The 25142-nt window shown below is 47.0% G+C and overlaps 1 protein-coding gene across 1 annotated transcript in view; it reads right to left on the bottom strand.

The window, feature by feature from the left end:
* The window catches only part of ADAM33 (ADAM metallopeptidase domain 33), a 72407-nt gene that overhangs the window by 40447 nt on the left and 6818 nt on the right, over positions 1–25142 (bottom strand). The window contains exons 2-4 of the mRNA XM_077478115.1: positions 22862–22941; positions 17412–17488; positions 8010–8085 (exon numbers count right to left, since the gene is read on the bottom strand). Of these exons, the coding sequence (XP_077334241.1) occupies positions 8010–8085; positions 17412–17488; positions 22862–22941 (233 nt within the window). The remainder of the gene's footprint in view (positions 1–8009; positions 8086–17411; positions 17489–22861; positions 22942–25142) is intronic.

Genomic DNA, 25142 nt, shown 5'->3' with positions numbered 1-25142 from the left:
CATCTCAGGTATTCAGATCTACCTACAACAAGCACAGCTGAGTGATTCCGAGGTGGGACTTGCCTCCCTCTCCTTCTGGTTAAAGGTTCTCAACCTCTTCAGCTTCAGCTTTGGTTTCCAGCTGTTCAGTTCTAATCACAAATGGCTGAGTGATTAGGAGGAGATGCAAGTAGGTACTCCACCTCTTCAGCTGAATCATTTACTACTAGGCTGTGAATAGCCTGTATTATTTTGGCCTTTGGCTGTTTTAGGACTAATTACAACAAACACAACTGGGCCCTCCCCTTTCATTTGTAGGTTCTCTACCTCTTCAGCTGAATCTTTTACTATTAGGCTGTTCATAGCCTGCGTACTTTGGTCTTTGGTACTCAGATCTACCTACAACAAGCACAGCTGGGAGATTCAGAGGTAGGAGGACTCACCTCCCTCTCTTTCTGGTTAAAGGTTCTCGGCCTCTTCAGCTTTGGTTTCCAGATATTCAGTTCTTATCACAAATGGCTGAGTGATTAGGAGGAGATGTAAGAAGGTTCTCCACCTCTTAAGCTGAATCATTTACTACTAGGCTGTGAATAGCATCTCCACCACCACCACCACCACCACCTTGTCTCAGCGGTCAGCAGCAGAGGGGAAGGCCAGAACTCCTCCGTGCGATCCTGCGCTTTTCCGTGCACTCGCAGAGAGAGTCTCATCTCTGTTCCACCCCGGTCTCAGCAGAGAGGAGGACGAAAACTCCTCCTACAGATCCTGCTCCCTTCTGTGCAGCCGCAGCACCCCTCCCCTGGTCTCAGTATTTAGCAGACTCTAGCCCTGCTGTGGTTCTCCTCCAGACCCTGCACTTTCTGCTTCCAAGCTCCGCCCCCCAGCTTCTTCCCGGCAGCAGCACAAGGTAAGAGGGGTGCACTGTGATGTAAGGGAGGGTGGGGGACTCTGATGTTGGGGCGGGGGAGGCTCTTGACATCTGATGAAATGGGAGGGGGTGCTCTGGACATATAGTCTTACAGATACAAATGGCCCATTGACAGTGACCATCAGGGCCGTGACAAGGGGTGGGCAGGAGGGACAGCTGCCCCTGGCGCAATGGTTTATTGCAGGGGAAGGGGGCACCTTGACCCTAACCCTAAGGGAAAGGGGGGCGCAGTTTGGCATCCTGGTGCGCTGGATGACCTTGTCCCGGCACTGGTGACCATAATGTCGATACGGCCTGCAATTAAATTTTATTTGACACCCCCGCTCTATAAGAAAAGTCTCTTCTTCTTCAACTGAATCTTTTACTATTACGCTGTGAATAGCCTGCTGTACTTTGCTCCGCTCTACTTACCAAACCAACCAGCACAGCTGAGTGATTCAGAGGAGGAACGCACCGCACCCCCCGTCCCACACCAGAAGAAGGATCTCAAAGTATCAGCTGAACTTCAGCTAAATCCTAATGAGGAAATGCCAGTGGCCATAGTGCCATGGTGGCCCTTCTCCTCGGCGGTGCCTAGGCACCCTCACATACCAGGAAGGGGTCTCCGGGGGTTCTGTACATTTCTAGCACTCCCTATTCCCTATCACACAGCAAATCTTTATTTTTTTGAGATCAGGTCCACTTTGAATTTTGTAAAAAAAAATTGGAACATGCCCCTCCCCCCCCCAACTATGTGAGCTCCCCAATAAAGAGACCCAACAAACCAACGTTATATGGAGTGCTTCTCTTAGTGGATGAATGGCGTATTGTGCGATCTAATAAAGTGTGACGGACGCGTTCCTCTGTCTCCTGTAGCCGGGAGAAGGAAATCTCTAAACCCATAAATGCTGTCATTTTTACGCATTCTTGATGTGATGCGCCCCCATCCCCCCCCCCCCCCCCCCGACCGCCACAGTGATTTACAGCCCGGCATGCGCTCTGCGCTGCACAGGTAACCTCAGGATTCCACCTGACTCCACAGGAATGTCACTCCAACCAATCTGTGGGTTTATCAATGCCGACATCTGAAAAGGCTACAGTGCCTTGAAAAAGTATTCATACCCCTTGACATTTTCCACATTTTGTCATGTTACAACCAAAATCATAAATGTATTTTATTGGGATTTTATGTGATAGACACAAAGTGGCACAGAATTGTGAAGTGGAAGGAAAATGATAAATGGTTTTCAACATTTTACAAATAAATATGTGAAAAGTGTGTGGGGTACATTTGTATGGCGCCCCCCGGAGTCAATACTTTGTAGAACCTCCTTTCACTACAATTACAGCTGCAAGTCTTTTTGGGGATGTCTCTACCAGCTTTGCCCATCTAGAGAGGGACATTTCTGCTCATTCTTCTTTGCAGAATATCTCAAGCTCTGTCAGATTGGATGGAGAGCGTCTGTGAACAGCAATTTTCAAGTCTTGCCACAGATCTTCAATTGGATTTAGGTCTGGACTGTGACTGGACCATTCTAACACATGGATATGCTTTGATCTAAACCATTCCATTGTAGCTCTGGCTGTATGTTTCGGGTCGTTGTCCTGCTGGAAGGTGAACCTCCACCCCGGTCTCAAGTCTTTTGCACACTCTAACAGGTTTTCTTCTAAGATTGCCCTGTATTTGGCTCCATCCATCTTCCCACCAACTCTGACCAGCTTCCCTGTCCCTGCTGAAGAAAAGCATCCCCACAACATGATGCTGCCACCACCATGTTTCACAGTGGGGATGGTGTGTTCAGTGTGATGTGCAGTGTTAGTTTTCTGCCACACATAGTGTTTTGCTTTTAGGCCAAAAAGTTCAATTTGGTCTCATTTGACCAGAGCACCTTCTTCCACATGTTTGCTGTGTCCCCCACATGGCTTCTCACAAACTCCAGCAGGACATCTCATGGTTTTCTTTCACCAATGTCTTTCTTTTTGTCACTCGTCCATAAAGGTCAGATTTGTGGAGAGCACCACTAATAGTTGTCCTGTGGACAGATTCTCCCCCCTGAGCTGTGGATCTCTGCAGCTCCTCCAGAGTTCCCATGGGCCTCTTGGCTGCTTCTCTGATGAATGTTCTCCTTGCCCGGCCGGTCGGTTTAGGTGGACAGCCATGTCTTGGTAGGTTCGCAGTTGTGCCCATACTCTTTCCATTTTTGATTGAACAGAGCTCCGTGAGATGTTCAAAGCTTGGGATATTTTTTATAACCTAACCCTGCTTTATACTTCTCCACAACTTTATCTCTGACCTGTCTGGTGTGTTCCTTGGCCTTTATGATGTTTGTTCACTAAGGTTCTCTAACAAACCTCTGGGGGGTTCACAGAACAGCTGCATTTATGCTGATATTAAATAACACACAGGTGGACTCTATTTACTAATTAGGTGACTTCTGAAGGCAATTGGTTCCACTAGGTTTTAGTTAGGGGTATCAGAGTAAAGGGGGCTGAATACAACCCCCCCACACTTTTCACATATTTATTTGTAAAAAATGTTGAAAACCATTTATCATTTTCCTTCCACTTCACAATTATGTGCCACTTTGTGTTAGTCTATCACATAAAATCCCCAAAAAAGTATTTAAGTTTTTGGTTGTAACATGACAAAATGTGGAAACATTTCAATGGGGTATGAATACTTATTCAAGGCTCTGTAGCGGCAGATTGGAATAGTGATTCTGTAGCACACTGTGGCCTTGCAGCACTGATGTCCTGGGTTCAGCTCCCATGGTGCTTATACACTCACTGGCCACTGTTAGGTAGACCTTGTTAGTTCTGTACTGTCCATCACTTAACATCAAGGCTGCGGAATTATTCTTTCACTTGCCGTACTTATGGTGACTACAGAGGGCATTTTATAGTGTACACATTGGGGACGCTCTGGGTGTCCACTGTGATCCACCTACAGCAAAACCAGTACGCTTATTTTTTTTTCCTGTATCCGGAGACTTTTTTTTTTTCTTAAGTATAAGTTACTAAGCTTAGATATTTACCCACAGACGAGCAAATTAAAGGTTCACACAACATAATGACACACCGCCTGCGGCCAAGTCATCACTGCCATTACTCAGTTATTACCCCCCCCCCCGCACCCCTAAGGGAGCTCCGCAGAACCTTCATTATACCAATCACACACCCAATTCATATGGCAGCATAATTCATAAATACAGCTATTAGATTGTAAGCTCTTCTGAGCAGGGTCCTCTTAATCCTCTTGTATTTTATTGTATTGTAACGGTATTGTCTCCCTTTTTATATTGTAAAGTGCTATGTAAACTGTTGGTGCTATATAAATCCTGTATATTAGTAGTAATAATAATAATAATAATAATAATAATAATAATAGTGGTTGAGGATACAACAAAAAAAACAACAACAACAACAAAAAAAAGAGAAATCGTTAAAACGGAATAAAGAAAATGTTTGATGCTAATGATACACCAATTCTAAAGATTTACAACGATGCGGTATTCCCCTCAATGTGTTCTCAATTGAAATCAATAAAAACAAATCGTGAAACAAATACATGTCAATATAAACTGTATAGGCCTGTGATGGTGAACCTTGGCACCTCAGATGTTTTGGAACTACATTTCCCATGATGCTCAGCTACACTGCAGAGTGCAAGAGCATCATGGGAAATGTAGTTCCAAAACATCTGGGGTGCCAAGGTTCGCCATCACTGGTATAGGCTATACCCCATCTATTAGCCACTGACTGTGGAGATACAGTAAGGCTCAAATCACATATATGCGGAAACGCAGTGAATACCGCGCGTTTCCCGACCCTGCATAGAGATTTCATGGCATCATGCGAACCGCAGGGGGTAGCTACGTTAACAACACCCCAAAACGTTTCGCAAAACACATTGCGATTGACAGAATCGGATCGCATAGGTGTGAGCGCCCATGTGATCCGACTCCAGTGCAGGGGGGGGGGGGGGTAAATAAAGGTCCCGTGCCTTTGGATTTGGTGCGATTTAAGCCATACAAATGAATTACATCGCATATGATTTAAACAGGAATGCAGTGCGATTCCTATGCGAATCACATGCGGTGACCCCCACCGTCAAATATATGTGAACCCAGCCTAAAGTTGGATAAAGTTGGGCACTATTCTGTCATTTGCAAAGTCTGACTTTCCCCTCTGCATTGCCACAGAGCTCCATGTGGTTTCAGAGACACTTGCCAATTAGGGTGATCTGAGGTGTGAAGGTGCAGAAATTGGGGTGAACTGAGGTCTGAATGTCCAGGTGTTGGGGTGATCTGAGGTGTGAAGGTCCAGGAATTGGGGTGATCAGAGGTGTGACAGTATAGCAATTGGGGAGATCTAAGGTGAAGGTCCAGGAATTGGGGTGATCAGAGGTGTGAAGGTGCAGAAATCGGGGCAATCTGAAGTGTGAAAGTCCAGGAATTGGGGTGATCTGAGGTGTGAACATGCAGGAATTAGAGTGATCTGAGATGTGAAGGTGCAGGAATTTGGGTGATATGAGGTGTGAATGTGCAGAAATTGGGGTGATGTTAGGTGTAAAGATGCAGAAATTGGGATTATCTGAAGTGTAAAGGTCCAGGAATTGGGGTGATCTGAGGTTTGAAGGTGCAGGAATTGGGGTTATCTGAAGTGTACAGGTGCAGAAATTGGGGGGAACTGAGGTGTGAATGTCCCGGTGTTGGTGTGATCTGAGGTGTGAAGATGCAGCAATTAGGGTGATCTGAGGTGTGAAGGTCCAGGAATTGATTGAGGTGATCTGAGGTGTGACAGTATAGCAATTGGGGTGATCTGAGGTGTGAAGGTAAAGGAACTGGGGCGATCTGAGGTGTGAAGGTGCAGAAATCGGGGTGAACTGAAGTGTGAAAGTCCAGGAATTGGGGTGATCTGAGGTGAGAAGATGCAGGAATTGGGGTGATCTGAGGGGTGAAGATGCAGGAATTGGGGTGATCTGAGTTGAGAATTTGCAGAAATTGGGGTGATCTTGGGTGTAAAGATGCAGAAATTGGGATTATCTGACGTGTAAAGGTCCAGGAATTGGGGTGATCTGAGGGGTGAAGGTGGAGGACTCAGGGTGATCTGAGGTTTGAAGGTGCAGGAATTGGGGTGATCTAAGGTATGAAGGTGCAGGAATTGGGGTTATCCGATGTGTAAAGGTGAAGGAATTATGGTGATCTGAGGTGTGAAGCTGCAGAAATTGGGGTTATCTGAAGTGTACAGGTTCAGAAATTGGGGGGAACTGAGGTGTGAAGGTGCAGAAATTGGGGGGAACTGAGGTGTGAATGTCCAGGTGTTGGGGTGATCTGAGGTGTGAAGATGCAGGAATTGATTGAGGTGATCTGAGGTGTGACAGTATAGCAATTGGGGAGATCTGAGGTGAAGGTTCAGGAGTTCGGATGATCTGTGGTGTGAAGTTACAGAAATTGGGGTGATCTGAGGTGTGAAGTTACAGAAATTGGGATGATCTGAGGTGTGAAGGGACAAGAATTGGGGTAATCTGATCACCCCAATTTCTGCACCTTCACACCTCAGATCACCCGAACTCCTGGACCTTCACCTCAGATCTCCCCAATTGCTATACTGTCACACCTCTGATCACCCCAATTCCTGGACCTTCACACCTCAGAGGTGGGACAGTATAGCAATTGAGGAGATCTGAGGTGAAGGTCCAGGAGTTCGGGTGATCAGAGGTATGAAGGTGCAGAAATTGGCTGATCTGAGGTGTTAATTTGCAGGAAATGGGTTGATTTGAAATGTGAAGGTCCAGAAATTGGGGTGCTCTGAGGAGTGAAGGTCCAGGAATTGGGGTGCTCTGAGGAGTGAAGGTCCAGGAATTGGGGTGCTCTGAGGAGTGAAGGTCCAGGAATTGATTGAGGTGATCTGAGGTGTGACAGTATAGCAATTGGGGTGATCTGAGGTGTGAAGGTAAAGGAACTGGGGCGATCTGAGGTGTGAAGGTGCAGAAATCGGGGCGAACTGAAGTGTGAAAGTCCAGGAATTGGGGTGATCTGAGGTGAGAAGATGCAGGAATTGGGGTGATCTGAGGGGTGAAGATGCAGGAATTGGGGTGATCTGAGTTGAGAATTTGCAGAAATTGGGGTGATCTTGGGTGTAAAGATGCAGAAATTGGGATTATCTGACGTGTAAAGGTCCAGGAATTGGGGTGATCTGAGGGGTGAAGGTGGAGGACTCAGGGTGATCTGAGGTTTGAAGGTGCAGGAATTGGGGTGATCTAAGGTATGAAGGTGCAGGAATTGGGGTTATCCGATGTGTAAAGGTGAAGGAATTATGGTGATCTGAGGTGTGAAGCTGCAGAAATTGGGGTTATCTGAAGTGTACAGGTTCAGAAATTGGGGGGAACTGAGGTGTGAAGGTGCAGAAATTGGGGGGAACTGAGGTGTGAATGTCCAGGTGTTGGGGTGATCTGAGGTGTGAAGATGCAGGAATTGATTGAGGTGATCTGAGGTGTGACAGTATAGCAATTGGGGAGATCTGAGGTGAAGGTTCAGGAGTTCGGATGATCTGTGGTGTGAAGTTACAGAAATTGGGATGATCTGAGGTGTGAAGGGACAAGAATTGGGGTAATCTGATCACCCCAATTTCTGCACCTTCACACCTCAGATCACCCGAACTCCTGGACCTTCACCTCAGATCTCCCCAATTGCTATACTGTCACACCTCTGATCACCCCAATTCCTGGACCTTTACACCTCAGAGGTGGGACAGTATAGCAATTGAGGAGATCTGAGGTGAAGGTCCAGGAGTTCGGGTGATCAGAGGTATGAAGGTGCAGAAATTGGCTGATCTGAGGTGTTAATTTGCAGGAAATGGGTTGATTTGAAATGTGAAGGTCCAGAAATTGGGGTGCTCTGAGGAGTGAAGGTCCAGGAATTGGGGTGCTCTGAGGAGTGAAGGTCCAGGAATTGGGGAGATTTGAGGTGTGAAAGTCTAGGATTTGGGGTGATCAGAGTTGTGAGGGTCCAGGAATTGGGGTGATTTGTAAAAGTTTCAATGGCAGACATTTATCTGGAGAGTACTATGAGCTCTTCCATTCCTCCCCCATAGACGCTCCTACAATGTATATATCACATACCAGATTTCCCGGTGACTCGGTGACCAATTCTCCCTCTCTGTAATAGGATGCAGTGAAATTCAGTGGCAGGAGATCCCTGAAAATGAGAGCAGCTATTATTATTATTTTTATATATATATATACCGGTAAGACCACTTAGATCTGGCCAATATAAAGGCAAACAGCGGACAATAGACTAGTCACTGATATTGCATGTAGTTGCTCTACAGCTGATATTTTCCCATTACTCTTACCATCCCTTGTTCTCTGAATGGAAGAGGTCATCTTGGTAGAGACAGGGTACGGGCTCCTCATGTGAGATCTCCCATGATGGGATGACCGGCGATTCAATTAATGGAGAAAGGGTAATGATGGAGAACCAGCAGGTGGGGTGGAGGAAGAGCAGATTCATAAAATGAATGAATAAGAAACAAGGAGATCCTACCACTGCAGGTCCTCAGGTACACCTTCCACTCCAGGACTAGCAGTGCCTTAGATCTCACACTGCAGATATACAGCTATAGACCTACACAACAGGAGTGCCTAGGCACACTCACATACCAGGAAGTGTACGTCTATATTTTAGGAGACGATCAAGACAACACATAATTTTTTTTAAGGTACCACTTAGACAAAAATAGCATTTTAAAGGTGGCACAGTAAATTTATGGTTAGCACTTCTACCCTGCAGCACTGGGGTCTTCGGTTCAACTCTTAGCTAGGACACCTAGTATGTGTGTGAATCTATGTATATATGTGGGATAGGGACCTTCGATTGTAAGCTTCTGGAGAACAGAGACTGATGGAAATGTACTATGTATAATGTTGGCACTATAACAATGTCTGTGATCAATACATTTCTAGTTTGCCCCTATAACACAGCAAATCCTCAGTTTTTATATTCAAGTCCACTTTGAGGGGACAGTGGTGTCCATTCACTCCAAGTGACCATTCAGAGAAGAACTAGGGTTGGGAGGTAGAAGTTGTGAAAGGGTACTTTTAGGTCAAAGCCGCCATTTTTGTGTGGAATTACATTTTGGAGATAAAGGGCGACTTTAGACATTTAAAATTAAAACACATGTATACACTCTTCTGAATATATACTGTACATATGTATACTACATCAGGGTCCCCAAGGTCCCCTCCCCCTTACATCAGGGTCCCCAGAGTCTCCCTACCTTACATCAGCATCTCCCAAGTTTCCCTCCTTACATCAGAGTCCTCCGAGTCCCCCTTACATTACGGCCCCCCAAACCGCCCCTACATCAGATCCCTAATATCCCCTCCACTTTACATTAGGGTCCTCAGAGCCCCCCCCCTTTACATCAGGGTCTCCAGAGTTCCCTGCTTTATATCAGGATTCCACTCCCCTTGACATCAGGGTCCCCAGAGTCTCCCCTTACATCAGCATCTCCATAGTCCCCCCTTACATAAGGCCCCCCCAAGTCTCCCCCTTACATCAGGGTCCTCGCAGTTGCCATACCCCTTGCATCAGGGTCCCAAGAGACTCCCCTTACATTAGAGCCCTCTAAGTCCCCCCCCTTATATCAGGGTCCCCAGAGTTCTCCCTTTACATAAGGGCCCCCAGAGTCTCCTCACATATATCAGCATCTCTATAGTATTCCCCCCCCCACATTAGGGCCCCCAGAGTCTCCCCTTACATTAGGGCCCCCAGAGTTCCCCTCCCTTACATCAGGGTCTCCAGAATCCCCCCTCCTTACACCAGGGTCCCCAGAGTCCCCTTGCCTTATATCAGGGTCTCCAGAGTCCCCCCCATTACATCAGGGTGCCCAGAGTCCCCCCTTACATCAGGGTCCCCAGAGTCCCCTTCCCTTACATCAGGGTTTCCAGAGTTCCCCCTTACATCAGGGTGCCCAGAGTCGTCCTCCCCCTTACATCAGGGTCCCCAGAGTTCCCCTCCTTTACCTCAGCACCTACAAAGTTCCCAACTTTACATCAGGGTCCTCAGAGTCCCTTCTTACCTTAGGGCCCCTCAAATTCCCCCTTACATTAGCGTCTCCAAAGTCCCCTCCCCTTAACTTTAGGGTGCCCAGAGTCCCCCCTTACATCAGTGTCCCTAGAGTCTCCTCTCATATATCAGCATCTCCAGGGTACTCTTCCCTATCATTTTGTTCATATAAACAGAGCTTTATTTTGGTGGTATTTATTCACAACTGCATTTTACATTTTTTTGCGATATAAGTGAAAAAAGAGAGTGGAAATTTGGAAAAAAAACAATGTTTTCTTCTCTCTATTTGAAAAGAAATCCAATAAAATCGAATTTTGTCATAAATTTAAGCTAAAATGTATTCTGCTACATGTTTTTGGTAAAAAATTCCATTAAGTGTATAATAATTGGTTTGTGTGATCACGGACATATGTACGCAAATGATCATGTACAGATGTGTGCAGGTGATCACGGACATATGTGTACAGATAATCACTGGGACATGTGGTTTTAGTGGGACATATGTGGTGGGGCATGTGTTTTTATTATTTGGGGACATTGTGTGGGGACATTGTGTGGAGACATGTGATTTTAGAGGGACATATGTGGAGGACAGGTGTTTTTATTATTTGGGGACATTGTGTGGGGACATTGTGTGGGGACATGTGATTTTAGAGGGACATATGTGGAGGACAGGTGTTTTTATTATTTGGGGACATTGTGTGGGGACATGTTTACACTAAGTTGGTGATCAGTGAGTAAAAAGCTCTAAAAAACAGCTCATACTCACTGATCATCACCAGCCGGCTGCAGCGATCCGCTCTCCTCTCCTCACCGATAACTTCCATGTGAGGAGAGGAGAGCCGATTGCCTAGCAACCGGCTCTGTGTTTATATCACATGACGGCTGTGATTGGATATGACCGTCATGTGATCAGGAGGGCCAATCACAGAGCCCTCCTGCAGATCGGAGATGCGCCATGTCCAGGTGACACGAACGCATCGGGATCGCGCCGCTGCGTGGGCACGCGCGCGTGCGCGATCCCCCTACTTCCGAAGGATGTTCCTGAACGTCCACTTGGAAGGAGAGAGCTCCCACGCAGCCGAAGTGGTTAACCACTTGCCGCCCGCCAATTGTCAAATGACGGCTGCAAAGTGGTTTCAAAATCCTGACCGGACATCATAGGACGTCCTCAGGATTTTGAGCCGCTGTGCACTCCCGGGGGCGCGTATCGCGGCGATTGTTGTTGTGGGGTATCAGTCTGACACCCCGCAACTACGATCTCGGTAAAGAGTCTCCAACGTAGACTCTTTACCACATGATCAGCCGTGTCCAATCACGGCTGATCAGTGTAAACAGGAAGAGACGGTGATCGGCTTTTCCTCACTCGCGTCTGTCAGACGTGAGTAGAGGAGAGCCGATCGGCTGCTACTCTGACGGGGGGGTCTGTGCTGATCGATTATCGAGGATGCCCGCACTGGACCACCAGAGACGCCACCAGACCACCAGGGATGCCCAGCACCAGGTATGCCACCCTAGACCACTGGGGATGCCAGTCATTGCCAACAATGGATGCCAATCAGTGCCCACAATGGATGCCAATCAGTGCCCACAATGGGCATCACTGATTGGCATGCATTATTGTTTGACACTGATTGGCATCCATCAGTACAAAACAATGCAATACAATGTCGCTCATCAGTGCCCATCCGTGCCACCTATCAGTGCCCATCCATGCCAACTATCAGTGCCCAACCATGCCCATCTGTGCCACCTATCCATGCCCATGTGTGCCGCCCATCCATGCCCATTCATGCCAATCTGTGCCAGCTATCAGTGCCAATTTGTGCCACCTATCAGTGTCCATCCGTGTAGCCCATCAGTGCCACATATCAGTGCCCATCAATGCCACCTCATTAGTGCCACTTCATTGGTGCCAGCTCATCAGTGCCCATCAGTGCCGCCTTATCAGTGCCCATCAGTGCAGCCCCATCAGTGCCCATCAGTGAAGGAGAAAATGTACTTATTTACAACGTTTTGAAACTGAAACGAAAAAATATTTTTTTTTTTCAAAATTTTCTGTCTTTTTTTATTTGTTTAGCAAAAAATAAAAAACATAGGAGGTGATCAAATACCACCAAAAGAAAGCTCTATTTGTGGGAAAAAAAATTATAAAAATGTCATTTGGGTACAGTGTAGCATGACCGCGCAATTGTCATTCAAAGTGCAACAGCGCTGAAAGCTCAAAATTGGTCTGGGCAGGAAGGTGTTTAAGTGCCCGGTATTGAAGTGGTTAATAAGACTCGTGGCCACACATTAAAATTAGAAGAAAAGAGGTTTAACCTTAAACTACGTAGAGGGTTCTTTACTGTAAGAGCGGAAAAGATTTCCTTCCACAGGCGGTGGTCTCAGCAGAGGGGGGGGGGGGGGGGGCATCAATAGTTTCAAGAAACTATGATGGCATGTGCACACGATTGGAATTCCCATCTGAAAAAGCTCTGATGGTTTTCCCGTCAGAATTCCGACGGAATGCTCAAGCTGTCTTGCGTACACGCGGTCACATCAAATTCCGCCCGCCAAGAATGCGGTGCTGTACAACACTTACGACGGGACTAGAAAAAGCAAGTTCAATACCTAGTAGCCAATAGCTTCCATCTTGTAGGTAAATCTGAGCATGCGTGAGTTTTTTCGGAATTGCATACACACAATCGGAATTTCCGATAGAAAGTTTTTCCATTGGGGAAAATTGAGAACATGCTATCAATTTTTTTGCTGGCGGGAATTCAGCCAGCTAAATTCCGATGGAGCATTACACACGGTCGCATTTTCTGATGAAAAGCTCTCATCGGTCTTTTGCTGGCCGAAATTCCGAACATGTGTACGCGGCTTCCACAGGCGGTGGTCTCAGCGAGGGGCATTGATAGTTTCAAGAAACTATCAGATAAGCACCTGAACGACCGCAACATACAGGGATATACAATGTAATACTGACATATAATCACACACACACATAGGTTGGACTTGATGGACTTGTGTCTTTTTTCGACCTCACCTACTATGTAACTATGTTGTGTACGGTTCAGGTGTGGGACGGATTGGTAGTCAGGTATTTATTATCGTTAACCATCTCCCTCCTGCACTGTAGAGACACGCGGGGGGAATGTGACTACCGAGAGGAATTCCGGCAATGCTGACACCTCAAAGCCATCACATCTGCTGCCTCCCTCCTCACAGCTATGGATTCTGTATTCCTAGAAAGAACGTCCCCCCTGGGGGGTCACACGGGGGCAATTAGGGCCCGGGGAGAAAATCGTTTATATCCGATCAAAGAGCGACTCCAGGTGCCGAGTATTTCAATTCTTCTGCTATCCGGGAAACTCTGCAATAGTGCTAAAGTCTATGAACATTAACCACTTCAGCCCCGGACCATTTGGCCACTTTTTGCAATTCGGCACTGCAATTCCGAATATGTCAGAGTTACCCGTTGACCCAAAAACTGGCACCTGAAGGCATGAGCAATCTGGAGGCATCTAAAATGTGCTTGTGCGGGTACATTAAACTTTGACTGCAGAGTATTAACCGCTTCAGCCCCGGAAGGATTTACCCCCTTTCCTGACCAGAGCACTTTTTGCGATTCGGCACTGCGACGTTTTAACTGACAATTGCGCGGCCGTGCGACGTGGCTCCCAAACAAAATTGATGTCCTTTTTTTCTCACAAATAGAGCTTTCTTTTGGGGGTATTTGATCGCCTCTGCGGTTTTTATTTTTTGCGCTATAAACCAAAAAAGAGCGACGATTTTGAAAAAAAAAGCAATATTTTTTTACTTTTTGCCATAATAAATATCTCCAAAAAATATATAACAAAACATTTTTTTTTCCTCAGTTTAGGCTGATACGTATACTTCTACGTATTCTTGGTAAAAAATAAATGATAATCGCAATAAGCGTATATTGATCGGTTTGCGCAAAAGTTATAGGGGATAGATTTATGGCATTTTTATTGATAATTTTTTTTGCCTGCGATCTGCGATTTTTATGGTGACTGCGACAATATGGCGGACACATCAGACACTTTTGGCGCTATTTAGGGACCAGTCACATTTATACAGCGATCAGTGCTATAAAAATGCCATGAAAATGCATTGATTGTTGTGAAAATGTGACTGGCAGTGAATGGGGTTAATCAGGAGGGGGCGCTGAAGGGGTTAAGTGTGTCCTAGGGAGTGATTCTAACTGTGGAGGGGAGGGGCTACATGTGTCACAGCACTGATCACTGCTCCCGATCACAGGAAGCAGAGATCAGTGTCCTGTCACTAGGAAGAATGGGAAATGCTTGTTTACATTAGCATTTTCCCATTCTTCCTCTCCGTGAGACGATCGCGGGTATCCCCACGGATATCGAGTCCGCGGGACCCGCGATCACACTCATGGAGCTTGTGGCGGGCGCGCGAGTGCCCACAATGCCGCGTCCTAAAGGCGACGTACATGTACGTTAATATGCCTATCCGTGTATATCGGCGTGAGCCGGTCGGCAAGGGGTTAACCACTTCAATACCGGCCACTTTCACCTGCTTAGGCCAATTTTCAGCTTTCAGCGCTGTCACACTTTGAATGACAACTACGTGGTCATGCTACACTGTACCCATATGACATTTTTTTTTTAGATATTTGGTGATATTTAATTATTTTTTTGCTAAACTAATAAAAAAAGACCAAACATTTTGAAATTATATTATTTTTTTTTCTTAGTTTTTGTTATAACATTTATCAAATAAGTACATTTTCTTCTTTACTGATGTGCGCTAATGAGGCTGTACTGATGTGCACTGAGGAGACAGCACTAATGGGCACTGAAAAGGTGGCACTGATGAGGCTGCACTGATATGTGCTGATAATCAGCACTAGGGATGAGCTCAGGCGTGTTCGCATGCTCCATGTGCAGAGCCCGCCAGGAAGTCGGCGCAGCTCTGCGCTAATCACAGGCAGTGAGACATTGTCTGATCTCACTGCCTGTGATTAACGCAGCGCTGCGCCGACTTACTGGCAGGCTCTGCACATGGAGCATGCGAACACGCCTGAGCTCATCCCTAATCACCACTAGGGATGAGCCGAACACCCCCCGGTTCGGTTCGTACCAGAACCTGCGAACAGGCCTAAACTTTGTGTGAACTTTAGAACCCTATTAAAGTCTATGGGACTCGAACGTTCAAAATGTAAAGTGCTAATTTTAAAGGCTAATATGCAAGTTACTGTCCTAAGAAGTGTTTGGGGACCCGGGTCCTGCCCCAGGAGACATGGATCAATGCAAAAAAAAGTTTTAAAAATGGCCGTTTTTTTCAGGAGCAGTGATTTTAATAATGATTAAAGTGAAATAATAAAAGTGTAATATTCCTTTAAATTTCGTACCTGGGGGATGTCTATAGTATGCCTGTGAAGGGGCGCATGTTTCCCGTGCTTAGAACTGTCCCTGCACAAAGTGTCATTTCTACAGGAAAAAAAGTCATTTAAAATCACTCGTGGCTATAATGAATTGTCGGCTCCCGTAATACAGGTAACAGTCATTGAAAGTCATTGAAAAAGTCATCAGCACATGAGACAACACATGAGGGAAGGACTGCCGATAACCATCGAGTTTGTTTACATTGTGATCAGCTGTGATTGGACTAGGGTTGCCACCTGTCCAGGATTCACCCGGACAGTTCGGGTTTGGAATCCTGTGTCCGGGTTTCAGTCTGCCTGAAACCCGGACACATTATTTAGACTGGGCTGTGGCTCCCCAAGTAGCTTAGATAGTAACACAAAAATCTGTTGCCATTCGGGATCGGCTCTCTGAGGGTAGGTTTGGCATCACTGGAGGGGGGGGCATGATGTTAGTAAGAGCAGTTTGGCCACACCCACTGTTTGACGCAGCAAACTGCATTAACACTTTCCTTGGGGGGGCACCCAAAGGTGTCCCAGGTCTTTTATAATCCTATAGTGTATACTACGGAAAAAATGTGCCCTGTGCCGCTAAAGTGTTCGGGTTTGGCTTGAAGAAAAGGTGACAACCCTAGATTGGACATATCTGGTCACATGGTAAAGGGCTGCTGTGATTGGCCCTTTACCCAGATCTGGGATCAGCTGTGTCTGAAGGACAGTGATCACAGAGCGCACCGGATGCACGTCCCAGTTGGGCGTGGGGGGGTTGGTTCTGGGATTACACCTGTTTTTGTTATTTCTTTCAACAAGAATATGGAGTGTCCTGTCATTTTGTCCCAAAAAACCCCGCTGAGCCATTCAGCCTCCTGAAGAACATCAGCGAAGGTCTCCTCCATTCCTCCCATTGATACACAGGGCCGCTAATAGAAATCATGGGGCCCCGTACAGCCTACCTGATGGGGCCCCCTTCAGCTCCACCCTGGCCCCTCCCCAGACCCCGCCTTGAAACAAAGTGCAGGTTTGTCTACAAGTGATAGGCATGGGTGGCACTGTCTGCAGCACATTACGGCATTGGTGGAATGGGTGGCACTGTCTGCAGCACATTACAGCATTGATGGCACTGTCTGTAGCACATTATGGCATTGGCGGCATAGGCGACACTGTCTGTAGCACATTATGGCATTGGCAGCATGGGTGGCACTGTCTCTGCAGGCAGCACATGCGTTATGGGCCATAATGCATGTGCTACCAGCAGACAGTGCCGCCAATGCCATAACGTGCTGCAAACAGTGCCAGCCGTGACACTAATGACATAACGCATGTGCTACTTGCTGACAGCGCCACCCATGCCGCCAATGCCATATTGTGCTGCAGACAGTTCCACCCATGCCGCCAATGGCATAATGCCATTGGCAGCATGGGTGGCACTGTCTCTGCAGGCATCCCATGCGTTATGACAGTAGCGTCATAGGTGGCACTGTCTGCAGCACAATATGGCATTGGCGGCATGGGGTGGCACTGTCTGCAGGCAGCACATGTCTTATGGGCCATAACGCATGTGCTACCTGCAGACCCATGCCACCAATGCCATATTCTGCTGCAGACAGTGCCACCCATGCCACTAATACCATAATGTATAAATGCTGCTGCATCAGTAGTAGTAGATCTTGAATCCCCCCCCCAAGCAAGCACACACCTGTGTAATTTTTAGCCGGGCCCCATGAGGCACTTCTTCTCTGATCCTGCTGCTGCCTGGACTGGAGTGTCCACAAATGATTCCATTCAGATGCGATGTCAATGATGCCAGCTACTTCTTTTTTGTGCTCTGGCACTGCCGCTCACCTCACTGACACTTCTCTCATGAGGAGGGGGAGGAATCACTCCACGCCGCCAGGGGGGGCAGCATGATAGAGAACGCACTGGCTGGGACAAGAGCCACAGGCAGCATGAGGAGTGGGTGCGTAATAGGCATTCGTCCGCACCCGAAATAGAGGAAATAGTCCCTCCCCTGCCGCCACCTAGTCTGCAGATAAAGATACCGGCACACAGAACTTACCTGGCCTTGGTCAGTTTCAGGATGTGATCTTTGTCTTGGATGTGGACCGTGTATTCAGCCTGGTTCTCATAGAGCACCTAGAAAATGGGAGTCTCTATTAATACCAAGTTTAATCAATAGATAATCAGAGACTACAGACATACTACAGGAGATGATCAGAGACTGCAGACATACTACAGGAGATGATCAGAGACTGCAGACATACTACAGGAGATGATCAGAGACTGCAGACATACTACAAGAGATGATCAGAGACTGCAGACATACTACAGGAGATGATCAGAGACTGCAGACATACTACAGGAGATGATCAGAGACTGCAGACATACTACAGGAGATGATCAGAGACTGCAGACATACTACAGGAGATGATCAGAGACTGCAGACATACTACAGGAGATGATCAGAGACTGCAGACATACTACAGGAGATGATCAGAGACTGCAGACATACTACAAGAGATGATCAGAGACTGCAGACATACTACAGGAGATGATCAGAGACTGCAGACATACTACAGGAGATGATCAGAGACTGCAGACATACTACAAGAGATGATCAGAGACTGCAGACATACTACAGGAGATGATCAGAGACTGCAGACATACTACAGGAGATGATTAGAGAATGCAGACATACTACAAGAGATGATCAGAGACTGCAGACATACTACAGGAGATGATCAGAGACTGCAGACATAGTACAGGAGATGATCAGAGACTGCAGACATAGTACAGGAGATGATCAGAGACTGCAGACATACTACAGGAGATGATCAGAGACTGCAGACATACTACAAGAGATGATCAGAGACTGCAGACATAGTACAGGAGATGATCAGAGACTGCAGACATACTACAAGAGATGATCAGAGACTGCAGACATACTACAGGAGATGATCAGAGACTGCAGACATGGTGCAGGAGATGATCAGAGACTGCAGACATACTACAGGAGATGATCAGAGACTGCAGACATGGTGCAGGAGATGATCAGAGACTGTGAACGTGCTGTTGGATATCAGGGACTTGTTTAGCAGATAGTCACAGATTGAACACTGATTTAAAAAACTGCTAGAGACGATTGCTTTTGCAGCTCATTTACAAATCAATAATTTCACATTTGTACTCTTTCCTCCTATCGGCATATTCCTTGTCAATGTATGCTATACCAGTGGCGGCTGGTGCTCAAATTTTTTGGGTGTGCACAAACAAACTGAAAAATATTGAAACCCCCCCATCAATTGAAGCCACTTGTGCCCATCAAGTGCAGCCACTTGTGCCCAGTATATGCAGCCACTGTGCACTATATATTGTGGTTCTGGCAGCTAACCCCCCCCCCCCCCCTCCGCATGCATGAGGCTCTGGCAGAGCCGAGTGGATTTACCGTTACCATAGCACTGCAGCAGCTCCTCTCAGAGTGGCGGCGACCTCCGCCCCAGCGCGTGTCTCCTCCGCTCCTCTTTTTAAGCTCCAGGCATCCGATAGGGTTGCCCGGCACTTTGGCCAATCAGGAAGCAGGTCCTGCCTCCTGATTGGCCGGGAGGAAGGGTAATGTGGAAATACTGAAAATGTATTCGCTATCGTGTGGGATCAGGGCGCACTCTATGCTCCCCGAGCCCACCCTATTTTGAAGCTTATCTCAGCCTCTGGCTCTAATCAGGTGCTTCAAAAACTACCACCCCCTCCCACCCCCACCAGCATCCTGAGAAGGGCCGGGCGCATGGGTGAGGGGCGGCGCCCATGTGCCCACTATGCATGGGCCGCCACTGTGCTGTACACATGATTCTCCTCCAGAGTGTCCTCTGAATCCTCCTCTACTGAATTGTATTGTAACTGTACTGTCTGCCCTCATGGTGTAAAGCTCTGTTGGCATTAAGATAAAAGCCTTCTGTGTGCAGTAGCCCCCCCCCCCCAGTACTTAGCTGAGCCCCATTTCAATCCAGCGATGTTGCATGAGTGCCTCGGCTGTCCGGGGACTGTCCCTCCTCATTGGCTGAGACAGCAGCGGGCACCACTGGTTGCTGTCGATCAAAGAGAGTGAACCAATCAGGAGATAGAGGGGGTGGGGCTGGGCCGCAGCTTCATGTCTGAATGGACACACAGAGCAACTGCTTGGCTCAGGTGCCCCCCACAGCAAGCTGCTTGCTGTGGGGGGCACTCGGCAGAAGGGAGGGGCCAGGAGCAGCGAAGATGGACCTGAGTAGAGGAGGATCGGGGTTGCTCTGTGCAAAACCACAACACAGAGCAGGTAAGTATAACATGTTTGTTATTTGTAAGCCAAAAAAAAAAAACAGACTTTAATATCACTTTAAGGGCTGACTCAGCTCAGATATGCAGATCAGTACCTCGTGGTCTCTGCCCACTAACTTCTAAAAGTTTCTCCAAAATTTTAGATCCAGGGGGAAGTACCAGAGACCCACCTCTGTGGAGCCACCCAGCCTGACTTGCTGTAACCCTGACCCAGTTTCAGACTCACAAACTAACTATGAGTCATGACTTTATATTTGCCTGTACTAACACTAGTAGCACACTAGAGGGTGCTGCACCACAAACACAAAACAGTGAGGTGGATTTGGACTGTACACTTTGCAAGTGCTTTAATTTCCCTCCGAGATGAATGGGGTGGAGCTCTGTTGATTTCAATCATCCAATCATGTGCAAGCAAACATGCATTTTTTTAAATTTAGTTTTCCTTGCACCTTACTTTGTATTCTTTACAAAGTCTCATCACATTCACAAAGCTCTGGGGCCAACGGGTGCTAATTGTACAGTGCACAGTCCATTGACTTTAGGAAATCCACTCCAATAGTGGAAGCTTGGATCGGTTTGCCCCCCCCCCCCCGCGGTTTGCCCCCCCCCCCCCCACACTTGTAGGGTTGCCCCCTGTTCGGGATTCACCTGGACAGTTCGGGTTGGGAATCATGTGTCCGGGTTTCAGACTGTCTGAGACCCGGACACATTATTCAGACTGGACTTAGTGAGTGCACTAAGGTAAATCAGGGTTCTCAGAGCTCCCCCTTACATCAGAGTCCTCCTTGTACACCAGAGCATCCCTTATGTTACAGTCCTCAGAGTTCTCTGTTACATCAGAGTCTGCAGATTCCTCCCTTACAGTGAAAGGGAACTCTGCGAGTTCAGATGTAAAAGGGGAACTCTGATGTGAAGGGGGAACTCTGATGTGAAGGGGGAACTCTGATGTGAAGGGGGAACTCTGATGTGAAGGGGGAACTCTGATGTGAAGGGGGAACTCTGATGTGAAGGGGGAACTCTGTGGACTATGATGTAAAGGGGAACTCTGTGGACTATGATGTAAAGGGGGAACTCTGATATAAAGGGGATACTCTGTGGACTCTGATGTAAAGGGGGAACTCTGTGGACTCTAATGTAAAGGGGGAACTCTGATGTAAAGGGGGAACTCTGTGGACTCTGATTTAAAGAGGGAATTCTGTGGACTCTGATGTAAAGGGGGAATTCTGTGGACTCTGATGTAAAGGGGGAACTCTGTGGACTCTAATGTAAAGGGGGAACTCTGATGTAAAGGGGGAACTCTGTGGACTCCGATGTAAAGAGGGAACGCTGATGTAAAGGGGGAACTCTGATGTAAAGGGGGAACTCTGTGGACGCTCATGTAAAGGGGGAATTCTGTGGACTCTGATGTAAAGGGAAAACTCTGATGTAAAGAGGGAACTCTGTGGACTCTGATGTAAAGAGGGAACTCTGATGTAAAGCGGGAACCCTGTGGACTCTGATGTAAAGGGGGAACTCTGATGTAAAGCGGGAACCCTGTGGACTCTGATGTAAAGGGGGAATGCTGATGTAAAGGGGGAACTCTGTGGACTCTGATGTAACGAGGGAACTCTGATGTAAAGGGGGAACTTTGGGGACGCTTATGTTAAGGGGGAACTCTGATGTAAAGGGGGAACTCTGTGGACTCTGATATAAAGGGGGAACTCTGATGTAAAGGGGGAACTCTGTGGACTATGATGTAAAGGGAGAACTCTGTGGACTATGATGTAAAGGGTGAACTGTGATGTAAAGGGGGAACTCTGTGGACTCTGATGTAAAGAGGGAACTCTGCTGACTCTGATGTAAAGAGGGAACTCTGCTGACTCTGATGTAAAGGGGGAACTCTGATGTAAAGCGGGAACCCTGTGGACTCTGATGTAAAGGGGGAATGCTGATGTAAAGGGGGAACTCTGTGGACTCTGATGTAACGAGGGAACTCTGATGTAAAGGGGGAACTTTGGGGACGCTTATGTTAAGGGGGAACTCTGATGTAAAGGGGGAACTCTGTGGACTCTGATATAAAGGGGGAACTCTGATGTAAAGGGGGAACTCTGTGGACTATGATGTAAAGGGAGAACTCTGTGGACTATGATGTAAAGGGTGAACTGTGATGTAAAGGGGGAACTCTGTGGACTCTGATGTAAAGAGGGAACTCTGCTGACTCTGATGTAAAGAGGGAACTCTGCTGACTCTGATGTAAAGGGGGAACTCTGCTGACTCTGATGTAAAGAGGGAACTCTGCTGACTCTGATGTAAAGAGGGAACTCTGCTGACTCTGATGTAAAGAGGGAACTCTGATGTAAAGGGGGAACTCTGATGTAAAGGGGGAATTCTGTGGACTCTGATGTGAAGGGGGAACTCTGTGGACTCTGATGTAAAGAGGGAACACTGATGTAAAGGGGGAACTCTATGGACTCTGATTTAAAGGGGGAGCTCTGATGTAAAGGGGGAACTCTGTGGACTCTGATGTAAAGAGGGAACGCTGATGTAAAGGGGGAAATCTGTGGACTATGATGTAAAAGGGGGAACTCTACGGACTCTGATGTAAAGGGGGAACTCTGATGTAAAGGGGGAATTCTGTGGACTCCGATGTAAAGAGGGAACTCTGATGTAAAGGGGGAACTCTTGTGATTAACTTCAGATGATTAGAAATGTTATTTAATAGCAACATCTATGCATAGTTTATCTCTGCATACTATGAAAAAAATTGCTGTGCGACCCCGAAGTGTTGGGGTTTGACTTGAAGAAAAGGTGGCAACTCTATACACTTGCCACCTTTTGCGGGGGGAATGAGTGCCTGTTTTTGACATGTACCCGCCCCCACTTCTAGGAGACCTGGCTGTGGCGAGCTCCTCAGGAAGTTCACCCCCCCCCCCTCCTCCTTCCTCCACCGCCAGGCCAGTTAGAAAGAAGCAGGGGTGGGGGTGGAGGCGGAGCTCTTCTTTAAATGATTAAGAATAGGTAGGTGGCTCCTGATTATTCTGATTGTAGTTTATAAGGAGACACTAGTGTGATAGCGCCGCCATATGGCAGGTTTCGGTAGCACCGACTACATGGCAGTGAGCTCAATGAAGATGATAATGTAGGATTAATTATATTCTCAGCAAGAAAACGACCCGCTGATCTACTCTCCTCTCTTCGTTGTTCTGATGAGATCCTCACCTTGTGTGCGGGGGGCGCTCCAGGACGCTCGTCGCCGCGACTGCCGTCTGATATTTCCCGGCTCCGTGTAGGAGGGATGGCTACAAGAAACGGGCACAAGAGAGGAAAAAAATTAAATAATCAGTAAAATCTCTCCCCACAAATGGTCTAATGTGAGTTCATTTTTTTTAACATTACACACAGGCTACGTTCACATTAGTGTGTTGTGGGAATGCGCCAGAGGCGTGCCGTTCCAAAACTAAGAAATGCGGGAAAAAAATTTATCCGAATTTCCGAATTAGAAGAGTACCGCATTTAAAACGAACCTGAAATAACTAAAAAAATAAAATCCAGACGAAATTTGAATCGTTTTTCAAACCGTTCAAATTGTGATGCTCGACCATATTATCCCGAACTCTGAGTTGTCTTCTTTTAACCACATTCCGACGATGCACGTCGGCACAATGGCGCGGCTGGGCAAGTACAGCTACGTCCCATTTAAATTGCCGCATTGTGGGCTGCATGCTCCGTGAGCTTGCCCACGGGTCCCGCGGACTCGATGTCCGCCGGGGGAGCCCACGATCGTGTCACGGAGCGGCAGAACGGGGAGATGCCTTTGTAAACAAGGCATTTCCCCGTTCTGCCTAGCGACATGACAGAGATCCACTGCTCCCTGTCATCGGGAGCGGTGATCTCTGTCATGTTGTAATGAGCCCACCCCCCCCCCCCCCACAGTTAGAATCACCCCACAGGACACACTTAACACCTTGATCGCCCCCTAGTGTTTAACCCCTTCCCTGCCAGTGTCATTTACACAGTAATCAGTGCATTTTTATAGCACTGATCGCTGTATAAATGACAATGGTCCCAAAATAGTGTCAAATGTGTCCGATGCAATGTCGCAGTCCCGATAAAAATCGCAGATCGCCGCCATTACTAATTGAAATTTTTTTTTTATAAAAATGCCATAAATCTATCCCACATTTTGTAGAAGCGATAACTTTTGCGCAAGGCAATCAATATACACTCGTTGCAATTTTTTGAATTTACTAAAAATATGTAGAAGAATACGTATCGGCCTAAACTGAGAAAGAAATTCGTTTTTTTTTATCCATTTTTTGTGGATATTTATTACAGCAAAAAAGTAAAAAATATTCCTTTTTTTTTTTTTTAATTGTCGCTCTTTTTTTGTTTATAGTGCAAAAATAAAAACCGCAGAGGTGATCGAATACCACCAAAAGAAAGCTCTGTTTTTGGGGAAAAAAAAAGGACGTCAATTTGGTTTGGGTGACCGCACAATTGTCAGTTTCAAGCGACGCAGTGCCGAATTGCAAAGTGCACTGGTCAGGAAGGGGGTAAAATCTTCCGGGGCTGAAGTGGTTAATACTCTGCAGTCAAAGTTTAATGTACCCGCACAAGCACGTTTTTGATGCCTCCAGGATGCTCGTGCCTTCAGGTGCCAGTTTTTGGGTCAACGGGGTAACTCTGACATATTCAGAATTGGAGTCTTCCCTTCCGAGTAAAAGACTTGGAAAAGCCCACGTCTCAACTCTACTGCCCCGCACACACGAGCGGAGTTTCCAGGCGGAAAAATCTTGGATGGTTTTTCCGACGGAATTCCGCTCAAGCTTGGCTTGCACACACACGGGTCACACAAAAGTTCTCGGAGCTTTCGACCGCCAAGAACGCGGTGACGTACAACACTACGACGAGCCGAGAAAATGAAGTTCAATGCTCTCCGAGCATGCGCCGAATTGTTTCCGAGCATGCGTAGGAATTTTGCGCGTCGGAATTGGTGCAGACGATCGGAATTTCTGAGCGGAACTTTTTCCGACCGAAAAATTGAGAACCTGGCTCTCAATCTTTTTCTGGCGGGAAATCTGGAATCCTGAACCCTCTCCCCACATTGGGGTAGTAGTTTAGCAGATTGTTTGGTTTGGTTTTTGTGTTCTAAGTGCTGTATGAGAATGTGACCCGTTGGTCTTGCCCCTGCTTGGGCTACAGCTGTATGTGAAATTGAAAACTTAATAATAAAAAAAAAAGACATCTTTGCCATTCTAAAGCTTCCCTCCAACCACTTTGCATATTATTTTATATATACTGTGATTCTATACTTGCCAAATATGCTGCGGAAATCTCCCCCCCACTGAGTCTGGCTGCAGCCATTTTAACTGTGGGCAGCTGAAGCTGCTGCCTGTTCACTTCCTGGATTTACACAGACACACACACACACAGAGGCACACCTCCAGCTCTGCAGCTCTCAATGGCCCTCTTATGACTCACCCCTCCTGACAAACTCTCA

Source organism: Lithobates pipiens, unplaced genomic scaffold (assembly GCF_037356315.1).
Source record: "Lithobates pipiens isolate NorthernLeopardFrog02 unplaced genomic scaffold, aLitPip1_a1.2 Scaffold_13, whole genome shotgun sequence".
In the NCBI taxonomy this organism is placed as follows: Eukaryota; Metazoa; Chordata; class Amphibia; order Anura; family Ranidae; genus Lithobates; species Lithobates pipiens.
Note: the sequence above shows the minus strand (reverse complement) of the source record. Positions and strands in the feature narration are given on the sequence as shown.